At 33.5% G+C, this 27,733-nt stretch overlaps 1 protein-coding gene across 1 annotated transcript in view; it reads left to right on the forward strand.

The window, feature by feature from the left end:
* Nucleotides 1-27,733, forward strand: part of ITGB3BP (integrin subunit beta 3 binding protein) — a 58,032-nt gene that overhangs the window by 23,531 nt on the left and 6,768 nt on the right. The window contains exons 3-7 of the mRNA XM_035018374.1: nt 2,765-2,900; nt 11,102-11,171; nt 21,571-21,649; nt 22,018-22,111; nt 22,588-22,647. Coding sequence (XP_034874265.1) covers nt 2,765-2,900; nt 11,102-11,171; nt 21,571-21,649; nt 22,018-22,111; nt 22,588-22,647 — 439 coding nt within the window. The remainder of the gene's footprint in view (nt 1-2,764; nt 2,901-11,101; nt 11,172-21,570; nt 21,650-22,017; nt 22,112-22,587; nt 22,648-27,733) is intronic.

Below are 27,733 nucleotides of genomic sequence, written 5' to 3' on the forward strand. Positions count from 1 at the left end.
TTCATTTTTTTTAGACAGAAAAATCAATGCCCAAATTTTAGTTTTGCTAATATACAAGGTTTACAAAAAGTACAGTGGTATTTGGGCTGATCAGAGAGTCTTTTTTTAATAGTGACATTAAATATCTCTAAGGCATCACTGAATATTATAAGCAGTTATAAATTATTATAGAATTATGACTTATTGATTTCTCTTTTCCTAATTTTATTCACATCCTGAATTCCTTCCCTTCTCTAGCCAAATCTAGTCTTCTCACTTTTTCTTCCTCTGTTTTCAAAAGGATCTGGTAGCTAGCACTTCTCATTGCTGAGTGGAAAGAAGGCCGGACTTCTCCGTTAGTAGCTCAGTCTTCCCTGAAATCCCAATCTTAACTGTTCCTGGTGTGGGTTAGATGGGTTCTAGGATCACTTCTAAGCATCTTCAGGGTTTTAAGTTAGAGGACCTTGATAAAACTTTGAGGGAAAAAAAAAAATCTTAGAGAAGTAAGATTATGCCTTTGCGTATCAGTAGTCAGGTATATAAAAATGTGTTATTTACTGAAGAACATTTAGTGGGATAGTAAGGGAAGGTAGATTTTCATTTTTCCCTCTTTGTATAGTATTTGTAGACAGACGTTTTTCCAACACAGATGGCCAAAAATAGAAAGCAGAAGAGAAGCCTCAGTATTTTTCCCCTTCTCTCGCCCCCTCTAAGAAGTTTCAGTATTTTAAGGTGAGGGGAAACACACACACACACACACACACAGACTTATTTTGTGAAAGCTGGAAAATGGTTTTCGAGGACAAATGTATGATCTATAGTTGTAATGTTTAGATATTTGGCATTTGGAAAAAATAATTTTTTGATAAAATAGGAAAACAGGTTGACATAAATGTACATTAGTGTAGTGACTTTCATTTCTTGTACATACATAGTAAAATAGTTCTAGGCAATAAATTCTTGGAAAGGTAGGGTAGGATTGGATAAATGTCATAGTTTATGACTGAATACATATAAACAGGTGAAAACTCAAGATGGAGAGGTAATAATAACCACCTGATAAAGAGACTTAAAACCTTTTCACCCTACAAAAAAGATTGCCTTAGAGTTATAACTTGATATTATAGTTTGATTTTTAAAAAAGATATTGGTTACATTTGTGGCTACTATGGATATATAAAATAAAGAATGGAAAGCCTTCTGTTTCTCCCATATGAAAAAGCATTTATCATTTAAAACCTTAACTGTAAAAAAAAATTGATGCTATAGATTCTGGAACTAATACCAAGATTATTGAAAAAGGTGACGCAGCCACTGTTTCTGCCAGGGTGTCTTAGAAATAAAGAATCGTTGACAATGGAGAATTACATAACTATTTCAAGTCAGCTACCAAACTAAAGTTTAATTCTACAATGTAAGTAGTAACATCATAAGCCTTCAGACCTTTTTTTATCCCCCGAATCCAACCTGTGCCATCTGTAGCACCTCTAGATTTCAGGTTTTTCATACCTTTCATTTTTGCTTATCTGAGCCTCACCCTTTCTCCTCACAAGAATCCTTCTGTAAAGTTACTGCAGCCCACTTTGATTTTCCCTTTCCTCTCACTTTTTGTAGCACCCATACTACTGTTAAGACCTCCTCTCTGCTGTTTATGAGGCCAGAACAGTTTTTTCTCTTTCTTTGTACACATTAGTTAGCAAGTGCTGGGTGATTAGTAAGCATTACAGAAAACAGTTTAAAAGGAATTCAGAAGAGCAAGCAATTAATTGTGTGATAATGGGTGGTTGGAGGAAGTGGATCATAAATGGGGACCTAAACCAAAGGAAGATTTGATCTGGGAAAGATAAGAAAGGGCATTCCAGCCTAGGATCACAGAATGAGCTGAGGCCCAAATGTGTATAATCTCAGTGACTGGGACTACAGGTGTCATTTCATACTAGATGAATGAACTAATGAACAAGTGAATGAATTCATAGTGGCTTGGCCAAGGTTACTGGACTGTTCCTTTTACATCATTCATTCATTATACATTTTTGAGTTCTAGGGCACAAAGATGAAGAAATATTTATTTTTAGGAATTCAGATTTTAATGGGGCAGCAGAAATGTGAAAAATTATTAAAATAATTTTTAATTTTATTGGAGGAGGTATGCACAAGGTGTGTAGGAACACAGAGGAGAGGATAGGAGGATATCCTGTAGGATAGGCCGAATTCTCAAGGGCCTTAAATGTTAATAATGTTCAAATAACATTATTTGAATATGTTAATATTCAATTATATGTTATAATTGTTAAATAATGTTCCAACATTATTTTGGTTATTCTTAAGACAAGAAGTCACTATGTCAGAGCAACTTTGTGAAGGTGTAAGAAAGCACTTAGCCCTCCTAGAATTTCCTTGTGGATTTTACTATAAGAAACTTCTGAGTTTCCCTGGCCTAGCCCCATAATTATACTTCAGGTTCAGCAGACAGCAAAAGTCAGGATATAACTGGAAGAGTTAGCCATCTCTAAACTGTTTGGAAATACCATCTCAGAAGGCAGTAAACCTTTAATATTAAATTTTCACAGATACCAAATTGAGATGCCCTAATCAGTGTGGAGACCTGAAATATCTCTAAGACTTTAAGAATAGTGTTCATTTTGGAGGTGGTAATTGATCGTATTTAAATTCTGAAAAGAAAAAGCAAGGAAAATAATACTGGTTTGAATTTTACAAGTTTTAAAAGGCGTTCTCAAAGAACTAAACATAAGTATTTTTGTCTCAAATTAATTTTTATTTTCAGTCATTTGATTCTTCAAAAATCACAAGGAAGAAAAGTATTACAACTTATTCTCCAACAACTGGAACTTGTCAGATGAGCCCATTTGCTTCTCCTGCAAGCTCTAAAGAACAAGAGCACAAAAATGAACCATCAAATGGTTAGTTGAACATTCTTTTTCATTTATTGTAATATTTTTCTAGTTATTGGTTAAATCAGAATTTTTATTTAATAGTATATGGATCTTGCTGCAGCTGATTTTTTCTTTTTTCTTAAGGAATTCAACATAAAGAAGGCTAGAATATAGGTACTACTTTGGACATAAATGTAAACTTTCTAGGCACTTATTTTAAAATGCTACTGCAGACTTTGTTCCCTTACTCTTCCATCCATTAAATAGAAATTATGGTCTGACTGCCTTCAGCTACTATCAATTATAGTGGTTACAGATATACCCCTTAACAAGCTATCCATCATGTGCATAAATTAAAAGGCATATAATTCAGGTACTGCTGCAATACAGTTTAAGAGAGCTACTTCTAAATGTTATTTTTAGTCATGTTGTCCATTTAGTTTTATCCACATTTTGTTTTTCTTTATATAGCTTGCTTTTATTTATTATATTTCATTCCCTTCTTTTCCTTTACTATCTTAAGTGCATTTGCAAAAAAATTTGTAGGGTTTTCCACTAGAGAATAACCCAATTTTAATATGAAATTGTTTATTTTAAAATATTTAGTTTAATTTTGACTACGCGTATTTCTTGTTTTCTCGTAGTTTATTGCTAAAATATTTAAAAGATATATGAATCTAGATTTCATAGGTTTACTTTTTAATATTACAAAAGGTCATGAATCAGTGACATGTCAGGTTTCTATAATATAAAATTCTAAGTAGGCTCAAATTTAATAAAATATATTTTAGATGTGCTATGATTAGCCTAATTCATATTTTATTGTTTAACATTTATTGAGTGCTAAGAATATACTAGAAGCTACACAGAAACAAAGAAATCTCATTTTACCTAATTTGTTGTAATAAAACCCATAATGAGATCTTAAACTTTTGAATGACTTTTATTTTACTTTAATTAAATGCTTTTTATCTTAAAGCTATTACTATTAGGTTTGCTTTCACAAAAATGTATGAAGATGTATACATTTTCTTCAAGCTCTGTTTTTAATACACTTAATATATCTTTTGTTTAAAATTAAAAATTAGTGCCTTAGAGATGGCACATCTCTACTGAAATATGAATAGATTTTAAGTGGATGTGTATTCAATTTCCATATTGAAATTAAATATGGACTTAAGGGAATATTCCTTTTGCCCATAAAAAGATGGGTCACATGATCCTGGTTGACATTTAAGTGGATAATTATCACAGATTATAGTACTAAGTAAGCTCTTTTTTAAAAAGTCATATAGCAAGCGTTCCTGGGGTGCTGGTAATGTTCTATTTTTTAACTTATATAGTGATTATACTGTTTCATTAAACTGTACATATATATGTTTCATATACTCTTGATATATGTATCTCACATACAAAAGTCTCAACATAGAATTCTCTAGGATCTTATATCACATTATGTCATTTTTAATCATTACATTGCTTGTCCTAATATGTCATCTTATACATGTTTTAGAAATAAGAAAGCGTGACTCTTATGAAGTAATTTAAGTTCCAAATGATCTCATAACTTCTATTAACAATTCTCAGTTTTTAAATATTGTACAAAACATAAGATGCAACTTAAATAAGCACTTTTATTTAAATAGCATTTTCAAGGGCATTTTAAGTGCAATTCACTTTCCATCACACTTAGGATATAATTCAAAACTTTATGACTTTTAAGGCCATACATCATCAAATACCTGACCACCTCGTCTATCTCCTTTTCTACTACCCTTCCCACATTTACACTATAACCACTCTTACTTTCTTGCTACTCATCAATCATGTTAAACCCCTTCCTGCCACAAGGTCATTGCACTTTCAGGTCTCTCAGCCTGTATTCCTTCTGTTATACTCTTCCTCTAGGTATCTATATGTACTTTCTATATACATTTGAACTGTGTACTATGTGAACAGATGATTTATTATTAAATTTAAATACATTTGTACTTAGAAAGAAAAATCTGTTTCTAAGTCTTCCCTCTACTTAGACTCTACATGTGGGCCAAAAATGGGGTGAATGATTCCAGTTTGTACTTTTGAGAGATATATATTTATTTACTTATCATCATATATATTTCTCATTGTTATATACGTTTTTGTGTGTGTTATCATTGTATTGCTGCCCTCCCCTACCCCTTAGCAAATTTCTCCAAACTATTATGCTTTTCAGTAAAGAGGAAGGATGCATCAGACTTATTATTTAATAATTAGAGTAGAAGGATAAACAACAAATTTGCATAGTCAAAGAGAGTATTTGTGAATTAGACAATAGATCTGTAGAAATCACCCAGACTGCAGCAATGTAAAAACACAGAGATAAAGAAATGGAAATATGATAAAATGGTAAAGAGAAATGATGAATAGAATAAGAAGCTCCAACATACATCAAATAGGAGGTCCACAAGGAGGAAATAAGGAGGATGGGCTGAGGCAGTATTCTAAGATAAAAGGACTATCAATTTTTCATAACTTCAATTTCACAGTTAAGGAAAGATGAGAATTTCCAGGTTGGAATAGCATGCTTAGTCTGAGCAGGATGAATGAAAACAAATCCACACCTAGTCATATCATGGTAAAACTGCAAACTATCAAAGACAAAGAGAAAAATTTAAAGGCCACCATAGAAAAAGACCTATAACCCACAAGGGAATGACAGACTGATAGTAGACTTTTCATCTATATCAACAGACTCCAGCAGGAAGTGGAATAATACCAAATAAAAATCACAGCTGAATTTTTTTATTCAGGAAATGAAGATGAAATAAAGATTTTTTTTCAGACAAAGTCTGAGAGAATTTACCATTCACAGAGACGCCCTGAAGGGGCTACTAAAAAATGTACTTGGAGAAGTAAACAGCCTCAGGTAAAGGAATGGAATGCAAAGAGCAATGGTGAAAAATAAATTAGCAAACATGTTGGTAAATTTACTATAAATCTAATTACAAAAATGTGACTACAAATTCTGCTCACTATAAAGCAAAAGACAAACAATTTGAGAGGGTTAAAAACAAATAATAGACTATAATAGCACGGAATACTGATGAGGGAGCAGGAAGAAGCTAAAGTGTTTTAAGATTCCTATAATTTTTAGGGAGCAGAAGAATATCTGTTAACTGACTTTATAATTGTGTTTTTTTGTTTGCATGTAAAAGTGGGGAAAATAATATCTACCTCAGGATTGTTGTGAGAATTAAATAAAGTAATATACAGGGGCGCCTGGGTGGCTCAGATGGTTAAGCGTCTGCCTTCGGCTCAGGTCATGATCCCAGGGTCCTGGGATCAAGTCCCACATCGGGCTCCCCGCTCAGCGGGGAGCCTGCTTCTCCCTCTGACCCTCTCCCCTCTCATGCTGTTTCTCTCTCGCTCTCTAAAAAAAATAAATAAAATCTTAAAAAAAATAAATAAAATAAAATAAAAAAGTAATATACAAAACACTCAGAGCATTGCCTGGCATATAGTAAGTTTTCAATACATATTTTAGCTGTTTTTATTAATATCATTAATATTAATAAAAAACAAAGCAATTATTAACTTTAAAAAAATTAATAGCTGGTATAAGAATATTAATATAGACCAAAATGGACTTTAAGGCAAAAAAACCTATTGAAGATAAAGGAATCTATACATAGTGACAGAAGGAAAGAGTCACTACTAGAAAAAGATTTCTGAAACTATGTGCATCTAAAACAAAAACAAAACATAATGAAATAGGACAGGATTACAAGGAGAGACTCACGAATCCCTAATTATAGTAAATTTTAAAGTACCTCTTTCAGAAACTGATGAAATAGATAAAAACTTAGGAAGGATATAAACAGTTTGAACATAGCTAGCAAGTGTGATCTAATGAAATGTGGTCAAACAAGTATAATACCCAACACATGATAAAGCATGACCTAGAACTTTTACAAAGAATATAACCAGTTTGGAGTCACAAAGAAGTCTCAACATACTAAAATTGCTGTCACAGTCGCTAACCAAATTTTGTGCAGTTAGGAATCAATAATAAAAAGGCAGCCCTCTAAAAATTTTAGCCCATGTGTTTGGAAACCTAGAACCTTCTAAATAATTCATTGTTCAGAAAAATCATAATGGAAAGTATAAAATATTTAGAATTGAATGCTAATAACAAAAAACTTACAGGAAAACTTTACACCTAAATACTGCTTTATACTAAAACAGTTCTCAGTGGAAATTTTATACTTTTAAATGCATATATTTAGAAAGGAAGAATGATTGAAAACTAATAAGCCAAGCATTCAACTCAGAAGGATGGAAAAAGAACGAACCCCAAAAAATACAAGAAAGGAAATAGTAAAAGATATAAAGTATTAAATAGAAATAAAGTATTAAATAGAAAACAAGGCAATGATTAAAAAAAAAAGCAGGTTCTTTGAAAAGACTAATCAAATGGTAGACCTCTGTCAAGACTGATTTCTTTTTAAGTGGGAGAAGGAACAGACAATATGTATTTCAAAGGAGCTGATAAATTACTATCAGCTTAAATATATGATGAGCAGTTTGAGATATATGAGCCAAATGCTTCTTAATGTGGTCCACAATCTAATTTGGATGAAAGATTTTAAAATGTACCATTCTGCTTCTCAAATATTAATGTTTTAGTAGCTAAAAAGCAATTCCAATTTCTCATTGATACCTTTCTATTCAATAATATAGGTAAAATTTTAAGAATATTAAATTTCTTCCATGGGACTCAATAAAGGTATTTTGAATTTTAAAAAAGGAACCATTAACATTGTTATTTTTCATGAATTGATCCTCTAAAGAGGTTCTTCACTCTCCACTCTTGTTTAATAATAATAATTTGGTTAATTAAAAGAATAACATGATTTTGGGGTGTGTGAGTGGCACAGAAGGTTGGGTGTCGGACTCGGATCCTGACTCTGGCACTTACTAGCTTTAGGGCCTTGGATAAGTTATGTGGCCATTCTGTGCCTCTGTTTCCTCATCTGTAAAATGGGAATAAGAGTGACCAATGCAGTTTTGCAGATTAGTTTATATATGTAACATTTAAAACAGTGCATGGCCCTAAAAATACTATTTAAGTGTTAGCCGTTATCATTAACATCATTGATTGTACTTCTAAATATCATGATCTGTTGAAAGTTATCTTCATTAGTTAGAGAAGGGGCTCCCTGAGCCTTACCAGAGAGTCCAAAATATAATTTTGAATGTATCCCAGATTCAGTGATGGTACATTTTTCACCAGTGTTCTGTGAAACTGCCTTTAAAGGGAATCACATACACAACTGTTTGTTATATATAACCTAGGAAGAAAAAGTCCATATAGAATCTACAGCTGTTTACTGTATGTTAATTGCTAATAGAATGAAATGAAATCGAGGAAGCAATTTTTTTTTTTAAGATTTTATTTATTTATTTGACAGAGAGAGAGCACAAGCAGGGGGAGTGGCAGGCAGAGGGAGAGTCAGGCTCCCCACAGAGCAGGTGGAGCCTAATGCGGGGCTCGATCCCAGGATCCCAGGATCATGACCTGAGTCAAAGGGAGACGCTTAACCGACAGAATCACTCTTGGCGCCCAGGAAGCAATTATTAAGTAACTGGAATACTCTTTCTTTTTACTTCTTTTTTTTAGAGGGGTGGAGGGGCAGAGGGAGAGGGAGTGAGAGAATCCCAGGCCACAGAGCCCAATGCAGGGCTTGATCTCACAACTCTGAATTCATGACCTGAACCAAAATCAAGAGTCGGATGCTTAACCGACTGAGCCACCAAGGCACCCCAATAACTGGAATACTCTTAATGATATATTAGAGTCTGAACAGTCTCTGTTAACTGATCCAAGTGTTATTTTTGGAGATATTAAAACTCCTCCTATTTAACAATTGGAAAGTATATTAGAAATGTAAGTCCTTCTATGAGGAGATTGAGATTAATGCTATTGATTACATTTTATAGAATAAGATGCCTAATCCCCTTACAATAATAAAAATGTTTCAGCAGGCATTGAACACCTGGTGAAAATTCAAATAAAGCATCCTTTTACTATTTCTCACCTAACTTTATTGACTGATGGTGCTAAAATGTGAAAATTAATTACAAGTTAAAGGAACAGAGTAATTTTAATGTTTAATTGTGGAGCTTAATTGAATGCAGACAGCATAGCACAAAATTCAGGAAATTAATATTAACCTTTAGGCAAAGATTTTCTGAAAATAAGGTTTAATGTGTATCATGGGATTTCATATCCAGCTTGATTTTTTTAAGAGAGATGGATTTTAATAGACTTTTTCCTCAGAGTTCTCTAAAATCATAAATAAGATATTGTTACTGTTGGGGCGCCTGGGTGGCTCAGTCGGCTAAACAACTGCCTTTGGCTCAGGTCATGATCTCAGGGTCCTGGGATCAAGCCCCGCATCGGGTTCCCTGCTCAGCGAGGGGCCTGCTTCTCCCTGTCCCTCTGCTGTTCCCCCTACTTGTGCTCTCTCGCTCTCTGTCAAATAAATAAAAATAAAATCTTTTAAAAAAAATTTACTGTTTTTCCCTTTAATCCTTTGTTAAACTCTTACTATTTGGAATTTAAGGATAGAGTCAAGGCAAATAATGAAAAGTTAATATAAAGAGATAACTAGTACTTTAGCAAGATCTCTAAATCACAAGTTTTTCTCTTTTTAGAATTAAAGACTATTTTGAGATAATTTAGTTATGATACGGTTTTGTTTTTTTTTTTTCTGAGAGAAGCCATAAGATCCAAAGTAACAATGAGGGAAATTATTGTTAGTTTCTGAACCAATTTACTCAGTGAAATTATAAATATCAGAGAATAGAAAATATACTTTAAATAAACTTTTCCCCTAGTAATAGGAGCAAATAAGAGTAATGGAATAAAAATTAAGTGAAGAAAAAAGTATAAACCAGCATTGGAAAGTCTGTTCCAGACAGTTATGTTAATAAATTATATTTGAAAATTTAAAGAAATTGCCTTCGTGTTATTTGTGTACTCGGTTTCATGTGGAAGTATCAGATCCTCCTGCAGTATTACATAGAGCTATACTTTCCAATACATGTAGATACGGAGCATTTGGACTGTGGCTCATCTGAACTGAGATGTGCTATAAGTGTAAAATATACACCAGATATCAAACACAGTGTGAAAAAGAGAATATGAATGATCCCACTAATAATTTTATATTATCATATGTTAAAATTAGAGTATTTTGAGTATGTTGGGTTAAATTAAATAATAAAATGTATTTCACTTGTTTTTCCTTTGTAAAGAATAAGGACATTGAGTTAAATAATAGTTCCTGTGCCAGTTGTTGAACAAATGCAACAACGTAAGAATACATAGTGTAAGGAAGTTGTTACCAATTTTACATTTAAAAAAATGATTTCTCTGGACTTTTTTCATTTGTAGTAAAAAGTTTGGATTATTTATTCATTTGCTTGCTTATTCATTCAATAAACATTTATTGAAGGCCACTGTATGTAAGACATTAAGAATTTTTTTGCTAATATGTCCTCAAATACTTATTATACATCAGATATGTTTAAAGTATATGGTGTACTGTACTATGAGGTACAGTAGAACCAACAACTAAATGGAGAGCTCATAAAACAATTATCTATTTGACCACTAATAAATGCAAACATATTCTACTAGAGCTATAAAATCAAATTTACCTTTCAACCCCACACACAGGATCTTTCCAAGAGTTTACTAAATCATTATGCATTTTTTCAATATGTATTTAAAGTCAGGCACATTTATCAAATTTATTTTACTGTGACATCACTAGAAACTCACTATTTTATAGATATAAGTATCACCAACCTGTTGTTAACTTTGAGGCAAAAAATAGGGGTGAAATAATACAAACTGGAAACTTTAAGATAATATTGTTTATTAAAATATTTGATAAAAGTATCCTTTATCTAGTAAAGATTATTTTTTTTCTATATAAAGTCATCATGAGTAAAAAACTGGGATATTGGGAAATTTAAAAAAATAGCTATTGAAAAGTTATTCGTAATAGTGATTTTTTTTTTCCATAGCAAATTCTAGGATACTTTTTCTTTTCCTACCTTCCTTTCATTAGTCTACCTTTTTATTTTCTATTTAAACTTTGGTGATCTAAATTCTATTTAAAATTTGACAATTTTCCCCTTAACTTTAAGTTCTTCTTTTTACTGCTTGTATATAGGAAAAAGGAAAAAATTGAGGCACCTCAGTTTAACCGAAAGGAAGGAATCTACAACAAAAGACAATGATGAGTAAGTTTGTTGTTTTTGAAATAATAAACACGTGTCTTAAAAGAAAAGAATCATATTTCTTAAAGTAATAATTTAAGAGAAATAATCTATTTGCAAAAATTAAAAAATAGTTTATACCTGAGTTGAAGTATTCTTTTTTAAAGAAGTAAAATATTTTGTGATGGGTTTTACAGTGTTCATGTAATCATGATATGTAATATCTTAATTTTTTTAAATTTTTTTTTATTTGAGAGAAAGAGAGAGTGCAAGTGGGGTGAGGGGAGAGGGAGAGGGAAAGAGAGAATCTCAAGCAAACCCCCCACTGAGTGCAGAGTCCCATGCAGGGCTTGATCTCAGGACCCTGAGATCATGACATGAGAGAAAACCAAGAGTCGGACACTCAACTGACTGAGCCACTCAAGCGCCCCGTGATATCTTAATTTTAATACTCATTGAGTGCAGTTTCCCAGCCCATAAAAAAGAGACCAGCTTAAGATAAAACTGAGGAAAGTGCCCTTTTCAGATTTTATATGGATGGAAAAATAATCCGTTATCTGGGAACATAATGCCTAACAAATAGCTGGTTCAAGAGCTAGGAACACAGTGAAGCCAGCAGAGTAAGAGATCCAGAGGAACCCAGGAGGCTTTTATATACCAGCACCCAACCATTTTCCTGTTGGCCAGCCAGTGCTGCCTTGAATGAAGATATTATCTACAAAAATTTACTTCCCATATATATCCTGGAAAGAATAGTTATATCTATCCACCAAGGCTGGAACATTGAATTAACCAGAACAGGGGGTTAAATTTTCAAAGTAGTTCATATGTTCAGCTCATTTACCCTTTCAGCTATATCGTCTGTGTGCCACACAATATGATGGGTGGGTAAAGATGAAGAAAATGAAATTTCTACCCATTGGGAGCTTATGGTCTTATGTTGTAAGTTAATATACCTTTCCAAACTTAGAAATAGGTTATAAATTATGTTTCAAAATGTTTTTTTAAATCATTTGAGTGGAATTCAGAATGCATTTTCCATACGAATAGTGTTGTAACTTGTGGTTATAACCCCAGAAGTCTATTTTTTTCATAATGTAGCTGAACTATAGTCTTAATCAGTACTAGTCTAGATTAAAATATACAAAAATTGAATGCCATTTAGAGTACAACAGGGACAAAGGGAAGAGTTTCACAGAGAAATTTCTTTGTTTGGCATCTCCTACATCTATCATCATACCCCCTTTATCTGCTTTTACTAGATGCTTTTCCTAGCCACGCTCCCCCAGCTCCAAATATTTTCATGTGCCCTGTCCCACAAATATTTTCGTTGTAAATTACTACTCCTTCCTTCCCCTAAGCAAAGTTCCCATTTCCTCAGTGAAACCAGTCTCAACTAGATATTAAGAGGAAAGCATTCTTGGGGTTCCTGGGTGGCTCAGTTGGTTAAGTGTCCAACTCCTGGTTTCAGCTTAGGTCATGATCTCGGGGTTGTGAGACTGAGCCCTGCGTCAGGCTCTGTTCCGCATGGAGTCTGCTCTCCCACCTCCTCTGCTTCTCCTCCCACTCATGCTCTCTCTTTCTCTCTAAAATAAATAAATAAAATCTTTCCCAAAAAAGGGAAAGCATTCTCTTTTTGTTTAACTTATTTAATGTATTTTAAAATTGGCAATATATACACACAAAAATAAATTGTACCAAAGGACATACAGTGAGAGCAAGTGGCAAGTAACAGTTTTTGAAAAATGTATAATCTTGTAGTTGAAAGCAGGTAACACCCAGGTGTTATATAAGACTGGGTGTTATATAAGACTGATGAATCACTGAACTCTATCTCTGAAACTAATAATATACCGTATGTTAATTAATTGAATTTAAATTTTAAAAATTAAAAAAAAATGAAAGTAGATACCTGCTAAACCAAATGAATTTCTGATATAATTATATGAAGTATAACAAACTTAGGAATAAAAGTGGGCAGTGAAGGAGGAAATGTTTTTGGACAACAGTGATACCGTGTAAGCAAGCCAAACTTACCCTTGCTTTCCCCCAAATCAGCTCCACTTAAGCTATTCTGACTTTTTATCGTTTCTTCCCATCCTTTTTCTTCTGAACCCATCAATTTTCTTACAGCTCCAGATTTTTAACAACAGCTCTCGTAGCAGTGAGCTTTAAAGTAGCAAGGGAACAAGAACCTTTGTTATGGTTCACTTAGGAATTTGCCTATATTTACTTAATTTCTCTCAATGTTTATTTCTAAAGATCCCTATTATTTATCTATATCACTCCATGACTTGATACTAGAATTAGTGAACTTAAGGACAAGCCAAGATATTTTACAATAGATAAAAATTATGGCTTGCTGATTGTTTTTTTCCACTTACTATAAAATTACTCAATCCTAGTCAATAAAGCCATTTTACTAGCTTTAGTAATGGGTTCTTCATTTGTTCCATTTGTTAGATTTCTTTTATTAGCTTGTAAAGCCATTCTAAAGACTTGGTTTTTGAAAATCTGAAATTAAATTGAACATTTCACATTTGTAAATCAGTTTTAAATGATCATAGCATTTTTTTATTAAAGATTTTATTTATTTGACAGAGAGAGAGCGAGAGCAGGAACACAAGCAGGGGGAGTGGGAGAGGGAGAAGCAGGCTTCCCGCTGAGCAGGGAGCCCGATGTGGGGCTTGATCCCAGGACCCTGGGATCATGACCTTAGCCGAAGGCAGACGCTTAATGACTAAGCCACCCAGGTGCCCCGATCATAGCATTTTATATTTCATTTTGGCAATTGTATAGGTTAGGGTTGTTCAGAGAAACAGAACCAATTGCAGATACATATATATGTGATAATATAATAATAATATAGTATTAATAAAATATAACATTTAATGATAATAAAATGACATTGATATTGTTATTAATAATTAAAATGTATTGGGGCACCTGGGTAGCTCAGTTGGTTAAGCATCCAACTCTTGATTTCAGCTCAGGTCATGATCTCAGGGTTCTGGGATAAAGCCCATTGGGCTCCATGCTCAGCAGGAAGTCTACTGGAGATTCTCTCTCTCCCTCTCGCTCTGCCCCTCCCCCCACTTTCATGCACACACACACTCCCTGTCTCTAAAATAAATAAATCTTTTAAAAAAATAATTAAAATGTATTGACAATGAGTTATATGTATATACTTGCATATATAGAGATAGATTGATTATGAAGAATTGGCTCATGCAATTAGAGAGGCTAAGTCCCGCTATCTACCATCCACAAGCTTGAGACTCAAGAAAGCCAGTGGTGTAATTCAAGTTCAAGTCCAAAGGCCTGACAACCAGGGGCGCTGATGGTGTAAATCCAAGTTCAAGAGCAGAAGAGCAATGTCCCAATTCAAACAGGCAAGCAGGATGAGTCGCCTGGGTGGCTCAGTGGGTTTCGGGTCTGACTCTTCATTTCAGCTCAGGTCATATTCCCAGGGTCATGAGATCAAGCCCCATGCTGCCCATGGAGCCTGTTTGAGATTCTCTCTCTCCCTCTCCCCCAGCCCCTCCCCTCCATGCTCGCTCTCTTGCTCTCTCTAAAAAATAAAAGAAATTTAAGGGGCGCCTGTGTGACTCAGTCGGTTAAGCGGCTGCCTTCGGCTCAGGTCATGATCCCAGGGTCCTGGGATTGAGCCCCGCATCGGGCTTCCTGCTTAGCAGAGAGCCTGCTTCTCCCTTTCCCTCTGCCTGCCGCTCTGCCTACTTGTACTATCTCTCTGTCAAATAAATAAAAGAAATAAATAAAAGAAATTTAAAAATAAAAATAAATTTAAAAAAATAAACAGGCAGGCAGGGAACCAATCTTCCTTGCCTCCACTTTTGTTCTATTCAGCCCCTCAATGAATTAAATGATGCCCACCTACAGTGGGAAGATAGTCTACCCTACTAGGTCAATTACTACTAAGTTGGTTATACAGTGGTGATTTTCTAACTCCATCATTCCTTCTATTAGTCGGCCTTTTTAAAATTCATGAGTTCATAGTGTTAAAGGGTTTTTCCTTGCTTTCACCCTTTCCGTATTTGCACCCCTTCTCAGAGATACTACATCTTTGGCTCCTCATAGCAGCAGTATATTTTCACATTTGCTTAATCTTACCATGAACACAAAATAGTTTGAGAATTCCTGCACTCATAGCACTATTAAAAACAAGCTTGCAAAGCATTCAAGTTTTGTTTGCAAATCTTTTTTGTCTTTAATTTGACAGTATATAGTCAAATTACTATGTTCAAAACTACTTGGATTAGTTCTCTTTTGTTAATGTTTTCTATTTTAATTCCAGTATAGTTAACAGTGCTATATTAATTTCAGGTGTATAATATAGTGATTCAACAATTCTAAACATTACTCAGTATTCATCACGATAATTGTACACTTTAATCTCCATCACCTATTTCACCCATCCCCCCCTCCACAAAGCTCCCCTCTGGGAACCATCAGTTTGTTTTCTATAGTTAAAAATCTGTTTCTTGGGGACACTTGGGTGGCTCAGTCAGTTAAGCATCTGCCTTCAGCTCAGGTCATGATCCCAGGGTTCTGGGATTGAGCCCCACATTGGGCTCCCTGCTCAGCGGGGAGCCTGCTTCTCCCTCTGCCTGCCGCTCCCCCTGCTTGTGCTTGCTCACTCTCTCTCTCTGACAAATAAAATTTTTAAAAATATTTTTAAAAAAATATTTTTAAATCTGCTTCTTGGTTTGTCTCTCTTTTTTCTTCTTTGTTTTATTTATTAAATTCCATATATGAGTGAAATCATATAGTATTTAACTTTCTCTGACTTCTATTGCTTATTAGCATTATACTCCCTACCTAGTTCCATCCATGTTGTTGCAAATGGCAAGATTTCATTCTTTTTTATGGCTGAATAATATTCCATTGTATATATATACCACCTCTTCTTTACTCAATTCATCAACTGATGGACACTTGGGCTGCTTCCATAATTTGGCTATTGTAAATAGTACTGCCATAAACAGAGGTGCATGTATCCCTTTGAATTAGTGTTTTTGTATTTTGGGGTTAAATATCCAGTGGTGCGATTACTGGATAGTAGGGTAGTTCTATTTTTAACTTTCTGAGGAACCTCCATACTGTTTTCTGCAGTGGCTGCCCCAGTTTGTATTCCCACCAACAGTGTAAGAGGGTTCCTTTTTCTCCACATTACTTGGACTAGTTCTTTGTTTGAAGAATTAGTTATTCATTTGAAGTAGTTAGGTTCTCTTGTTTCTGTTTTTTTTCAATTTTAATCTTTTTTCTCTCATCCTTTTTGATTTAATTTTTTAACGATGTAAAACATTAATATGATTCCAAAAGCCAAAACTTTAAAAAAAGTATATTCAGAGAAGTGTCACTCCCTCCCCATTCTTTCTATCTACTCCCTGTAGGTAACCAAATTCATTAATTTCTGGTTTCCCTTTCTTATGTTTATTTTTATAAAATCAAGTTGTTTCATTTCTTTTTTCTGATTTCTTTTTATACAAAGGTGGCATACAATGTATACTTTTACACTTTTTGTTTTTCAATTATGTATATGTCCTAAAATGACATCCTGTTATTAAATCAATTTGGTTAAGTTTTAAATATAAGAATTCTTCCAAAAGGAAAATATAGTTCCACATTCTAGGTTTAAAATTTTTTTCCCCAGAAAACAAGCAGTTAGTGACATGTCAATAGAGCTCATTTATAAACAAACACCTACACATTAATATTTTATGTGAACTTCCATATCCTTTATACTCTGAAAGGAAAACATATTATATAACTCACTGCCATTGGCTTTTCTTCCTCTTGGCAATTTGCTGCTGGCTATTGTCACTGCTATGAAAATACAGTATTGGTGACTATCTTTCTGCAGGTTTACTACAATTAAACCTTTTATTTTCAGATTGTAGATTCACATGCTGTTGTGAGAAGTAAAACAGAGAGATCATGTGTACCCGTTTCTTACTTTACTGACATGATAACATCTTGCAAAACTGTAGGACAGTATCACAACCAGAAAATTGACATTGCCACCGTCCACTGATTTTTATTCAGATTTCTTAAGTTTTACATGTACTCACTGGTGTCTGTATATATATGTTTTTAGTTCCGTGTCACTTTATCACATGTGTACGTTCACCACCATCAAAATATAGGACATTCCCATCACCACAAAAGTCCCTGCTGTTGTATAAAGCTTATTTTTAACCACTGGCTTATTCTCTTATAGATAGCAAAACAATTTTTTTTTTAGATTTTTAAAAAATTTCTATACTAATCCAAATAAAACCTTTCTAATTGTAAAGAATTATGCTAGAAGTGGGTTTTTTATTTGTTTGTTTGTTATGAATACAATTAATTGTGACAGGTAGCCACTGTCTGGAATTCTAAATCTGGGGGGAAAAAAGAATTCTAAGTCTGAGTTACTCTTTATTATGTTTTAAGCATTCAGTTATGCAACAAGAATCAGATTTATAGTTCATTTTTCTGCTTAAATCACCCGGTCTTTAGGAGTGAGTTAGTTGAACATGCTTATCAAAAACTTAAAATGAAAATAAAGTCATGCCTATATTCTGTAGGTAAGTAAAGACTAAAAGAGAAACCAGTGTTTACAAGAGACTTATTTTTCAACTGTTCAAAATTTTTGACATGGAAGAATGAAAGCCTTCCCCAAAGATCAATAACAAAATAGGCATGCCCGTTTTCACCACTAGTATTCAACATTTTAAAGGAAATTCTAATCAGAGCAATTAGGCAGGAGGAGGGAAGGAAGGGAAGAAGAAGGAAAACAAAAGGCATCCATTTGGAAAAGAAGAAATAAAACTATCTCTTTTTTTTAAAGATTTTATTTATTTATGTGACACAGAGAGAGAAGAGGGAACACAAGTGGGGGGAGCGGGAGAGGGAGAAGCAGGCTCCCGACCTAGCCAGGAGCCCGATGTGGGGCTCAATCCCAGGACCCTGGGATCATGACCTGAGCCGAAGGCAGACGCTTAACAACTGAGCCACCCAGGCGCCCCTAAAACTATCTCTATTTTCAGACAACACAATGCTATATATAGAAAATCCCAAAGAATGCACAATGACTGTGTTCCTTATTGTGTAACCCTGAATAATTAGTGTTTCAGTTTCCGTATCTATAAAATGGAGATAATGTTTATCACAGAGAATTATTTTAAAGATTAAGATATAGCTTGTAAAGTAACAACTACCGTGCTTTGACTTTAGAAAGAGTTCAAAAAAAAACTTAGCAACATATTTCATCGTTACAATCCAGCTACCAAAATAATCAGTTTAGATAAACAATTAGATTAAGTAGAGGTTCTGTGACCTATATACCTTTTTCTCTGTAAGACATAATATTAAGAGGATAAAGAAAAACCTCAGGATTTTGTCCCTGTGATGTACATGTAACTTCCAGGTTTTTTGAGATTATATATAAATACAGTCTCTTACAGGTAGTAACTTTGATATAAGTTTTTAGTAATGGAATTAATTAAGAGTTCATTTGTGGCCTTTGAGAGTATAGTACCAGTAGAGTAGTAAAGCAGAAATCTGAATATAAGAGTTTAATTTCAGTATGGAGGAACAGAGATTGGGTTTAGACCATTATTTTGAGCAATGATTTGCAAAAAAAAAAGAAAAAGAATATTCATTAAATTAAGTAAAAGAGTTAAGCAGCATCAGGGGCCCAGGAAATCATATACTTGTAATATTGACCATCAATACTGCTGTAAGATTTCCGTAGCACTCACAGCTTAGGCCAGAGAGTGAAGAATACAAATAGGAAATCCAGGATTACACATTAGAAGGACATGTGTGGCAGAAGGTTAAGGGTCTTTTTTTCTTTATGTAATTATCCCCAGCTTTATTGAAGTGTAATTGGCAAATAAAGTTGTATATATTTAAAGTCTATAATGTGATGATTTGAAATGTGTGTGTGTGTGTACCCGTTCCATGAAACTGGTTGCTATCAAGATGGGAGGAGTTGATTTCATCTAGGAAGAAGTAAAAGGAGGAGGAGAGGAGAGGAGATTAAAATAAAAATGGGCTGGCTGGCTGGCTCAGTCAGTGGAGAATTTGACTCTTGAGCTCAGGATCCTGAGTTTGAGCCCCATGTTAGGCGTAGAGTTTACTTAAAAATTAAATTAAAATTTTAAAAAATGAAAAGAATGATGGACTGTCCACTAGTCTACTGGTCATGCAGTGAAGACAAGTTTCCCTGCAAAAGCAGCTCAAGCATGGGAAGGATATTTTGAAAACAATTTCCCCAGTTATTTGATGTTCAGGCCATTACAGCTCTCCAAGTTTGTCGAAAACAGTTTGCCTAGCTCAGCCCCTCAATAACTATTTTAACTTGAGAAACAGAATTATTAACAGGTCTGTTGGGGATGCTACATGCACAACTCCTGGGGGCACCATTCCCATCTTAATCTATCTGAACAGAGCCCCTTGGAGTCATTCAAGATGGCAACCCTGCAGGTCCCATCCTTCCCACATAATTCCGTAAGGGTCAACACGGAATATCATCAGTTCCTTAAGGTATGGTAGGTAAGGTAGTGTAGAGAGGCTCTGCCACTTCAGTCCTCCCAGGAAAAGAATGCGAGGTAAAGAGCCCTTAGGATTGCTTCTCATGGTGAAATAGCTCATTTGCCTCAGCTTTGCCCCCCTGAGGGAGTGAGTAGTGTTGGTATAATGTAGGGGAAGCTGGAGGTTCCCAGCCCTGGGTGGGAGTCACTTAAGCCCACTTGCTCCTTGAGAATTTTGGAGCTCAATGGAAGGAGCTGGAATTCCTTTATGTCACTATCTTTCAAACTGAGGTTCAGGTGGTAAGCAAGTAAGGCCTCTGACAGGTGACTTTTCATTGGAAATGCATGATAATAAGGGAAAATTTTTAAAGAGAAAAAGATCACCTGCAATTCCATTTTCCTCGCATAAGTTTTAGTTTTTGCATAAATGCTGTTTCTCCACTCCTTGCTTGCATACTCATATTTTACGTGGATGAAACATACTCTACATATTCATTGTGTATGAAAATTTAACATGTCATATTAATCTTATTTTTAATAGCACAGAAATGTTAATGGATAACACTGATGTGATTTTTGAAAAGCATTTAAATAAAATTTCTAGTTTCTTTCATAAAATCAATAATATAGATTTGTGGTCTCTGAAACAGTAGTCACTAGGCAGCCACACATGGCTAATGAGCATTTGAAATGTGACTAGTCTGAAATGAGATGTGCTATGAGTGTAAAGTACACACTGGATTTTGAAAAAAAGCATAAACTATCTCAATAATTTTTATTGATTACATGTTGAAATGATAATACTTTGGATATATTGGTTAAAGAAAATATATTATTAAAATTAAGTTCACTTGTTTCTTTTTACTTTTAATGTGGCTATTAGAAAATTTTAAATTACATATGTGGCTTACATTTTATTTGTATTAGACTGCACTGATGTAGATTATATACAGCTATGAGATCATAAAATTGGAAAAAAACACTAAAACTACAACAATAGGGAATGGTTAAGTCATCTTTGGTATGCTTACTAGGTGTAATATTGTGCAGCCTTGAAAATTATAAACCTATGGGTGATGTGGCAAAAAAATATATATGTAATATTATATTAAGGAAAGTATGATATAAAGTTATAGAAATTGTTTCAAAAAAAAACTAAGGAAATTTTTCCTGTATGCTAACATATTAACTAGAGATATGTTCAGGAGATAGGATTACAAATGAAGTTTTCTTTGTTTTCAAACTTAATGCCTTTGTAATCTTTTTCACACTGAAATTTATTAAGCCATAAAACTTATTTTTTATTAAAAAAAATTACTGGTAACACTGACTCATAGACTTAGATCAAGGTAAATAAGGAGAATGGTGTATTATTGTTCTCAAAGTGGTACTGTGGAGAAAGGAGCAAGCCAACTAACTATATCTTCACATCTTCACCCCCTGTTCAGTGGGAGTGAAAGAAAGCAAAAATCCCAAATGCAGGATGATTGAGAATATATATTGTGTTTGTAAAGGATGAAATAATGAAGGAGGAGCATTTACATCTTTTACCACTTTGTAAAGAAAAGGATTAGTAAACTGAATCTAAGATCTTTTAAAAAAAATTAAAGGTGTTGGGGCACCTGGGTGGCTGAGTTGTTAAGCGACTGCCTTCGGCTCAGGTCATGATCCCAGGGTCCTGGGATCGAGCCCCATATCGGCTCCCTGCTTGGCGGGAAGCCTGCTCCTCCCTCTCCCACTCCCCCTGCTTGTGTTCTCTCTCTCACTGTCTCTCTCTCTGTCAAAAAATAAATAAAATCTTAAAAAAAGAAAAAAATTAAAGGTGTGAAAATGATTTAATGTGTTTAAATGCTTGATCGTGCTAATTTTTTTTTCATTTATAGATTCATGGTGTTGCTATCTAAAGTGGAGAAATCATCAGAAGAAATCATAGAAATAATGCAAAACTTAAGCAGTATACAGGTTAGCTTTTTTTTTTCCTTTCGGCATATAATTTTTCATATGTCTACCACTCCATTTGAAAAAGGAAAATAGGAAAGAAGCCCCAGCATGGAGAATCCAATCCAGAAAATAATTTGCAGGGAATATGTCTAATTTACTTTTCATGGGAATTCCTTTTCTTACATGAACATGAATTAACCATAATATTTTAGTAATATCTGACTTTTTCACATTTTAAAACTTGGAGTAGTTGACCTGCCAGAAAAAGTTAAATTTCCTACCACAGAGTTTTTTTCAGATGAAAAAAACAGTAAACTGTATTTTCACTAGACTTGTCATAATATTATATTTGTAGAGAACTTAACTCATTTAAGATGTCTTTCTTTTAGGCTTTGGAGGGCAGTAGAGAGCTTGAAAATCTCCTTGGTATCTCCCGTGCATCATGTTTCTTACCAAGAGAAATGCAGAAAACAAAAGAACTAAGTAAGAAAAATTCATGAGTTTTCAATGGCCTCTCTCCATTCCTTATTTGTAAATGTAAATATATATTCTAATGTTTTCAGTTTTAGAGATAAACCTAATAATTTTTCCCAAATTTAAATCTGATAGAGTTTTTTTTATATATGGCACTACTGGACATGTAATGGAAGTATTATTTAGGGAATAAGAAGCCATATATCTTTTACCAGGATATGTTACTTCAGGGATTCTTGTTGAATACGAAGGAAAAGAATATGCCTTGCAAACTGATAATCAAGCTTCTTAAAAATATGGTGCTCATTCTTTAAATAAGATATAATAAGATATTGCAGTTTGTACTTGATACCTGTATGTATTACTTCAAATTATTTTTTTCTTATGAAGTTATCCCAGGATGAGAAATTATTCATATTCCATGCTAATTCTTAACATGAGTTGTTTTGTTTTGGTTTGGGGGTTTTTGTTTGTTTGTTTTTTAGTGAAAAAAGTAACAGAACAAAAACTGTTTGAAAAGAAGAGTTCAGGACTTCCCAACAAAGGTAAAGAATTGTGTTTTCATTTATATAAAAAGATCCTTTCATCTCATTTCACCATTGAAAACTAATCATGAGTTTTTTAGTGTGATCTTTTTAAAAGATCATAAATCTCATTTGCAAACCTTATACTGATTTGGCAGACCATGTCTGATAAGATAACTTCCCTGAAGATTAAACTTTAAAATACCTTTTGAGGGGCGCCTGGGTGGCTCAGTCGGTTAAGCGACTGCCTTCGGCTTGGGTCATGATCTCAGAGTCCTGGGATTGAGCCCTGCATAGGGTTCCCTGCTCAGCAGGAGGCCTGCTTTTCCCTCTCCCGCTCCCCCTGCTTGTGTTCCCTCTCTCGCTGTGTCTCTCTGTCAAATAAATAAATAAAATCTTTAAAAAATGTATATATATATATATATCTTTTGAAATACAATTTTCAGTTTAAGATTTAAATTTTGTCTTTTTATTAAAAGTTCTTCTTGAGAATATAGACAGATGGGGGAATAATGCATTAATATATAGCAACTTTTAATGGTGAATTAGGATTACACAAAGCATAAAAAGTTACTTTGTAACCAGTGTTCTGAAAACTTTCAGATCATTAATGATGTTTGATCTACTGTGAACTCATATGCCTCTGAGCATTTCACAGTGTGGGAAACTAAATTAGCAGGTTTTCCCATAACACATGCACATCCATACCTCAGTAAGCAAAATGATCATGGACTGTAAAATATTAAAACCTTTAGACCAACTTAAGAGGGATCATTTTAATATTACTGACATGAATGCCATTTTGCAATCTCTGCAAGTGAAGGTAGGCCTTTAAACGGGTAGCCATGTTTTAGTCTACCATTTTTGAGTACCAATGACTACCATTTATTGAGGACCAGTAATTACTATGTTCCCAACACTAGGATCAGCAGATCTGTATAGCAACTCTGCAAGATAGCTTGTTATCATTGTCATTATAGATAAGGAATAAAGACAAAAAATGTTAAGTAACTTCCCCAAAGACACTGCTACTTAAGTGTCAGAGCAGAGATTCCAACTAAAGACCAGTCTAACCTCCAATAGTATGGTTTTTTCATTGTTCCATGTTGCCTCTTCTTATAACAAATTAAATCATCTAGTCATCCCAGTTTTTAGATTCAGATATGAGGCATAACTGAAACCATCTCAACCAATCTCGTATATTAGACTGTATTTAGGATCTTTAACAGCCAGTGTGATGAGTTTGCAGTGGAAAGTGCTGGGATTCCCTGTTACTTCCAAAGGCCACCTGGGTAATGCAGTGAAACAGCCCTGACAGGATCCTCCAAAGCTCATGTGAGAAGAGAGCTGAGCAGGTTTCCTGAGCCATTCAGTAGAGCAGCTAACTTCCACTGTGATCCCAAGAATTTAAGAATATGAAGTTAGCTCTTAGAAAAGGCTTAAGATCTCTTCTCTCCTATACTGTGAAAATTGATTATAATGTGTAGCTGAGTTTCAGTGGTTTCAGTCTCTTTTAACTTGACAAGTTTTAGAGGATCATAATGGGAAATTGGAATGTTTATTATTTCCAAACCAGAGGAAATCTTTCTTCTATATATTCTGTGCGAGTGGTGTGAATTTTTTTTCAATCTGTAATTTCCTAGAATTGACTAGAATTACAGAGTTGGCTTTCACCAACTTTTGAAAAATGAGGGAGAGAAAATTGTAGAATAAGTGGATCACTTTAATAATGAGAAAAAATTTTCCGAAAGTATTGTTTCCTTCCCTAAACATTTATTAAGACATTAAAGTTACATTCCATGTGTTAAAATTTATCTCCTTTCAGTTATCTAGTATGTACCAATTCTTTGTGTGTTTATGCATGACCAGCCTTAAAACTATTTTCTAGTATTTTAGGCATTAAAACTAACTTGCCCATTACCAGGTTTTCCTTAAGGACTTAGTGTTTATTCATGCATAAAGGAGATCCTATGACTAAATCATGTTTTAAAATTTCTAATAAGCATTGATTATTTGTTGTGGTTTAAATGAAAACTGAATTTAGATAAATAAAATATGTGATAGCTGTAAAAATATATATTAGAATATATGTCATCTTCCATTTCTGTTTCTTGGCAAGAGCTGCATTAGCTTTTATATTTCCTGAGGTATTCAGATCTTCATTAGCTTTTCCACTAATTTTTTTTAAAGTATTGTTGCCTGAAAAATCTTTTGAAGCTTATTTCCTTTATAATTTGAGTTTGAGTGTTTTTACTGAGTGTTTTTCACTCTTCTCTTTCTGGTTCATAATATATGTATTTTTTTATTTTGGTGGTTTTGTTTTGTTTTTGATTAAAGATGATGCACATCAACACATTTATATATATATATAATTTTTTTGCTGAGTTAATAACTTTCAACCTTCTTATTTATACATTCATTTTACAAGGACTTTGCTAGTGTTTTTGACATCTCAAACTAATTTGCTTTATACCTTCCTTATTTGGGGATCTAGCCTTCAGCTTTTTATAGAAATTTCTACTTTACTCCTTTCTTTTACTATGCTATTATTCAGAATTGTTTAAATTTTAAAATGTTTGGGGAATCTTCGTAATATTAGAAATTATATAATATAAAAATAACTCCCATAATATGTATGGAATTTGTTTTACTAAGTACTTAATGAAAATAAGAACAAATTACTTGTTTCACGATCAAAAGAATGTCCTTCAGATTCTCATAAAATTTTCCTAGAATAGTTAAAATAGACAGTATCAGGAAAATTCCAACATTTATGCTGTTGTTGCTTCTTCAAGTCAGTCCCCTAGTTCTATTTATTTTTCCATGCCACTGCTAGCTTGTTTAGCGTCAGTTGCAGTCTTTATTATAGGCAGAACAGTATAATTGTAAAAATAACATGCTAGTGTTCTAAATAAATAGACATCTGACACACATTCTTAAGGCTTTATGTAACATTCAGGGGAAATTAAAATGTACACAATAACATGAAAAGGTACACTGAGATTTTCATAGTTTTCAAAAGAACTGGACGTGGCAAATCAGAGAATGCTTTGATAGAGTATATGAATAAAAGAGTCTCTCCCCTGCTAAATACAAATTTCTTAAACAAAGGAAGGCTTTCTTTCTTTTTTCAGTTACTTAGGAAGGAAGCCTAACTTTACTTTCCTTAATAATATTGGCTTTATGACTCTTAGAAAAATAATGAGATGAAAGGTCCTTTTTCTGTTAGATTTGGATGTGAATTTCATAATTATTCTTAATTTGTTATGCTGAAGATTTAAAACATGACCATTCAATGGGTTGATACAGATGGAATGTCACATTATCATCACATGGTAAGGCATGAAATTTATTTACTTTACATAATCAACCTCTACTTAAGACAACTTGATACAAATATTCCTAAGTCAATAGATGGCATTATATAGTACTTAGTATTTTCATTTTTTCTGGAAATATTAAAAAATACCATCATTGTTTGTCTATGACCAGTACTTCCAGTAAACAAAATGTTTTTGAAAAGAATGTAAGCAAATTGTAGAACAGTTGCCAAGATATGAAATCTAGACACTTAGCTTTAGTCCAAAACATATTTTATCTGTTTTGAGAATAATTGTGTAGGTTGCAGTATGCATATTTGAGATGAAATGTAACCATCTGAACTTTACATTGTTCAAAAAAGTTGCCTCAACTGTTTGTAATACAAAATATTTCAGAGTTTTAGCTGTGGCCTTCAAAAGAAAAGCACAAACTATAACATTTCTGTTATCTTTAGCTAACTTACTGTCTTACATTGTAAAATTCATCTGGGTTATAGGATTTTAAAGTTTTCAAATTCTTGGACTACAGGACAAATTTTAAGCTCTTTCCGTTCTAAGACTATAAAACAGTTTGATACTGCCTTTTCATTCTAACCACCCACGGAAGTATTTTTTAACTTAAAAATATGTTGTTCTTTCCCCCACTCAGTCTTGAAAAAGTATTTATCATATCGGCCAAATAATTTTACTCCCTAGAAGACTACTACCCTTTTAGTTTTTTATATCTTAACATTAAACAGCATCTTTTTTCAAACAAATACTTCGGTTTTAAAAGCACTGAAGTTTGCAGTCTAGACATGATGAGTTTTAGAAGAAACAACAAAAATTCCTACCTGTGCCTTAATGTTCTTGGTTTATCTGGAGATTAAAAAAATGGAGATATTAGTCTTGGTGACAAATCTACATTAATGTACAACTGTAGTCCTTTAGCTCTTTATCAGAATTCACCTATCAGGCATGTTGTACATGGTTCGTACCTTTCCTATTAATAATGTTAATGCCCTTGTCTTAGACTATTCATCACTGTTTTGGGGATACATTTTGACTGCTTACTTGAGATTTGTCTAGGATTTAAGGAAAAACGAACTGATTTATTACTTTTCAAAGCCTTTTAAATAATTTCTTCCATGATTTAAATTTTTGTATACTTCTCTAGAAGTATGATCATTTTTATCTTTTAAATAATCAGTTAAAAAAATTTAACCATAGATTTGAACTCACTTAGTAGCAATTATGTGTTTAAGAGGTGTAAATAACTTGCTATCAGACATTAGGAATATCCAGGTGCTCTGTATGTGCTGATGACAACAAAATTGAAACGAAAGACTGTAATAATTCTGACTGGTTTTCTCTGCAGAAGATATTGATTATTTGTGTGTGGTGAGAGATTTGGAAAATTCAATTAAAGGAGTTGTGCAAAGGTTTCATAAATTTTCCTTCTACAGCATGTACACAGACATTGTTGCGTATTAAATCAATGCAGCACTTCACAATATATTTTCTTTGAAACATAAAAATAAATAACATTTAAACAGTTCTGCTTACTACAGAAACAAATTTTATTTTCTGTGAAGCATTTAGTCATGTGCTATCACTGACTCATCCACATTTGCCAGCTGTAACAAATTTTATAGACATTTTCTCCAGAGACATATCTCACATGCTATGAATTTTTAAATGAGCAAATGGTGAAGAAAGGATGTCAGCAATATAAAAATTGATCAGTTAAAAGATAAAAGCATAAGTAAAGAGATTTGTATGGTAGTCTTAATAGGTTTTATTAAATA

The sequence above is a fragment of the Mirounga leonina genome, unplaced genomic scaffold (genome assembly GCF_011800145.1).
Source record: "Mirounga leonina isolate KUSES-001 unplaced genomic scaffold, KU_Mleo_1.0 Mir_173, whole genome shotgun sequence".
Classification (NCBI taxonomy): domain Eukaryota; kingdom Metazoa; phylum Chordata; class Mammalia; order Carnivora; family Phocidae; genus Mirounga; species Mirounga leonina.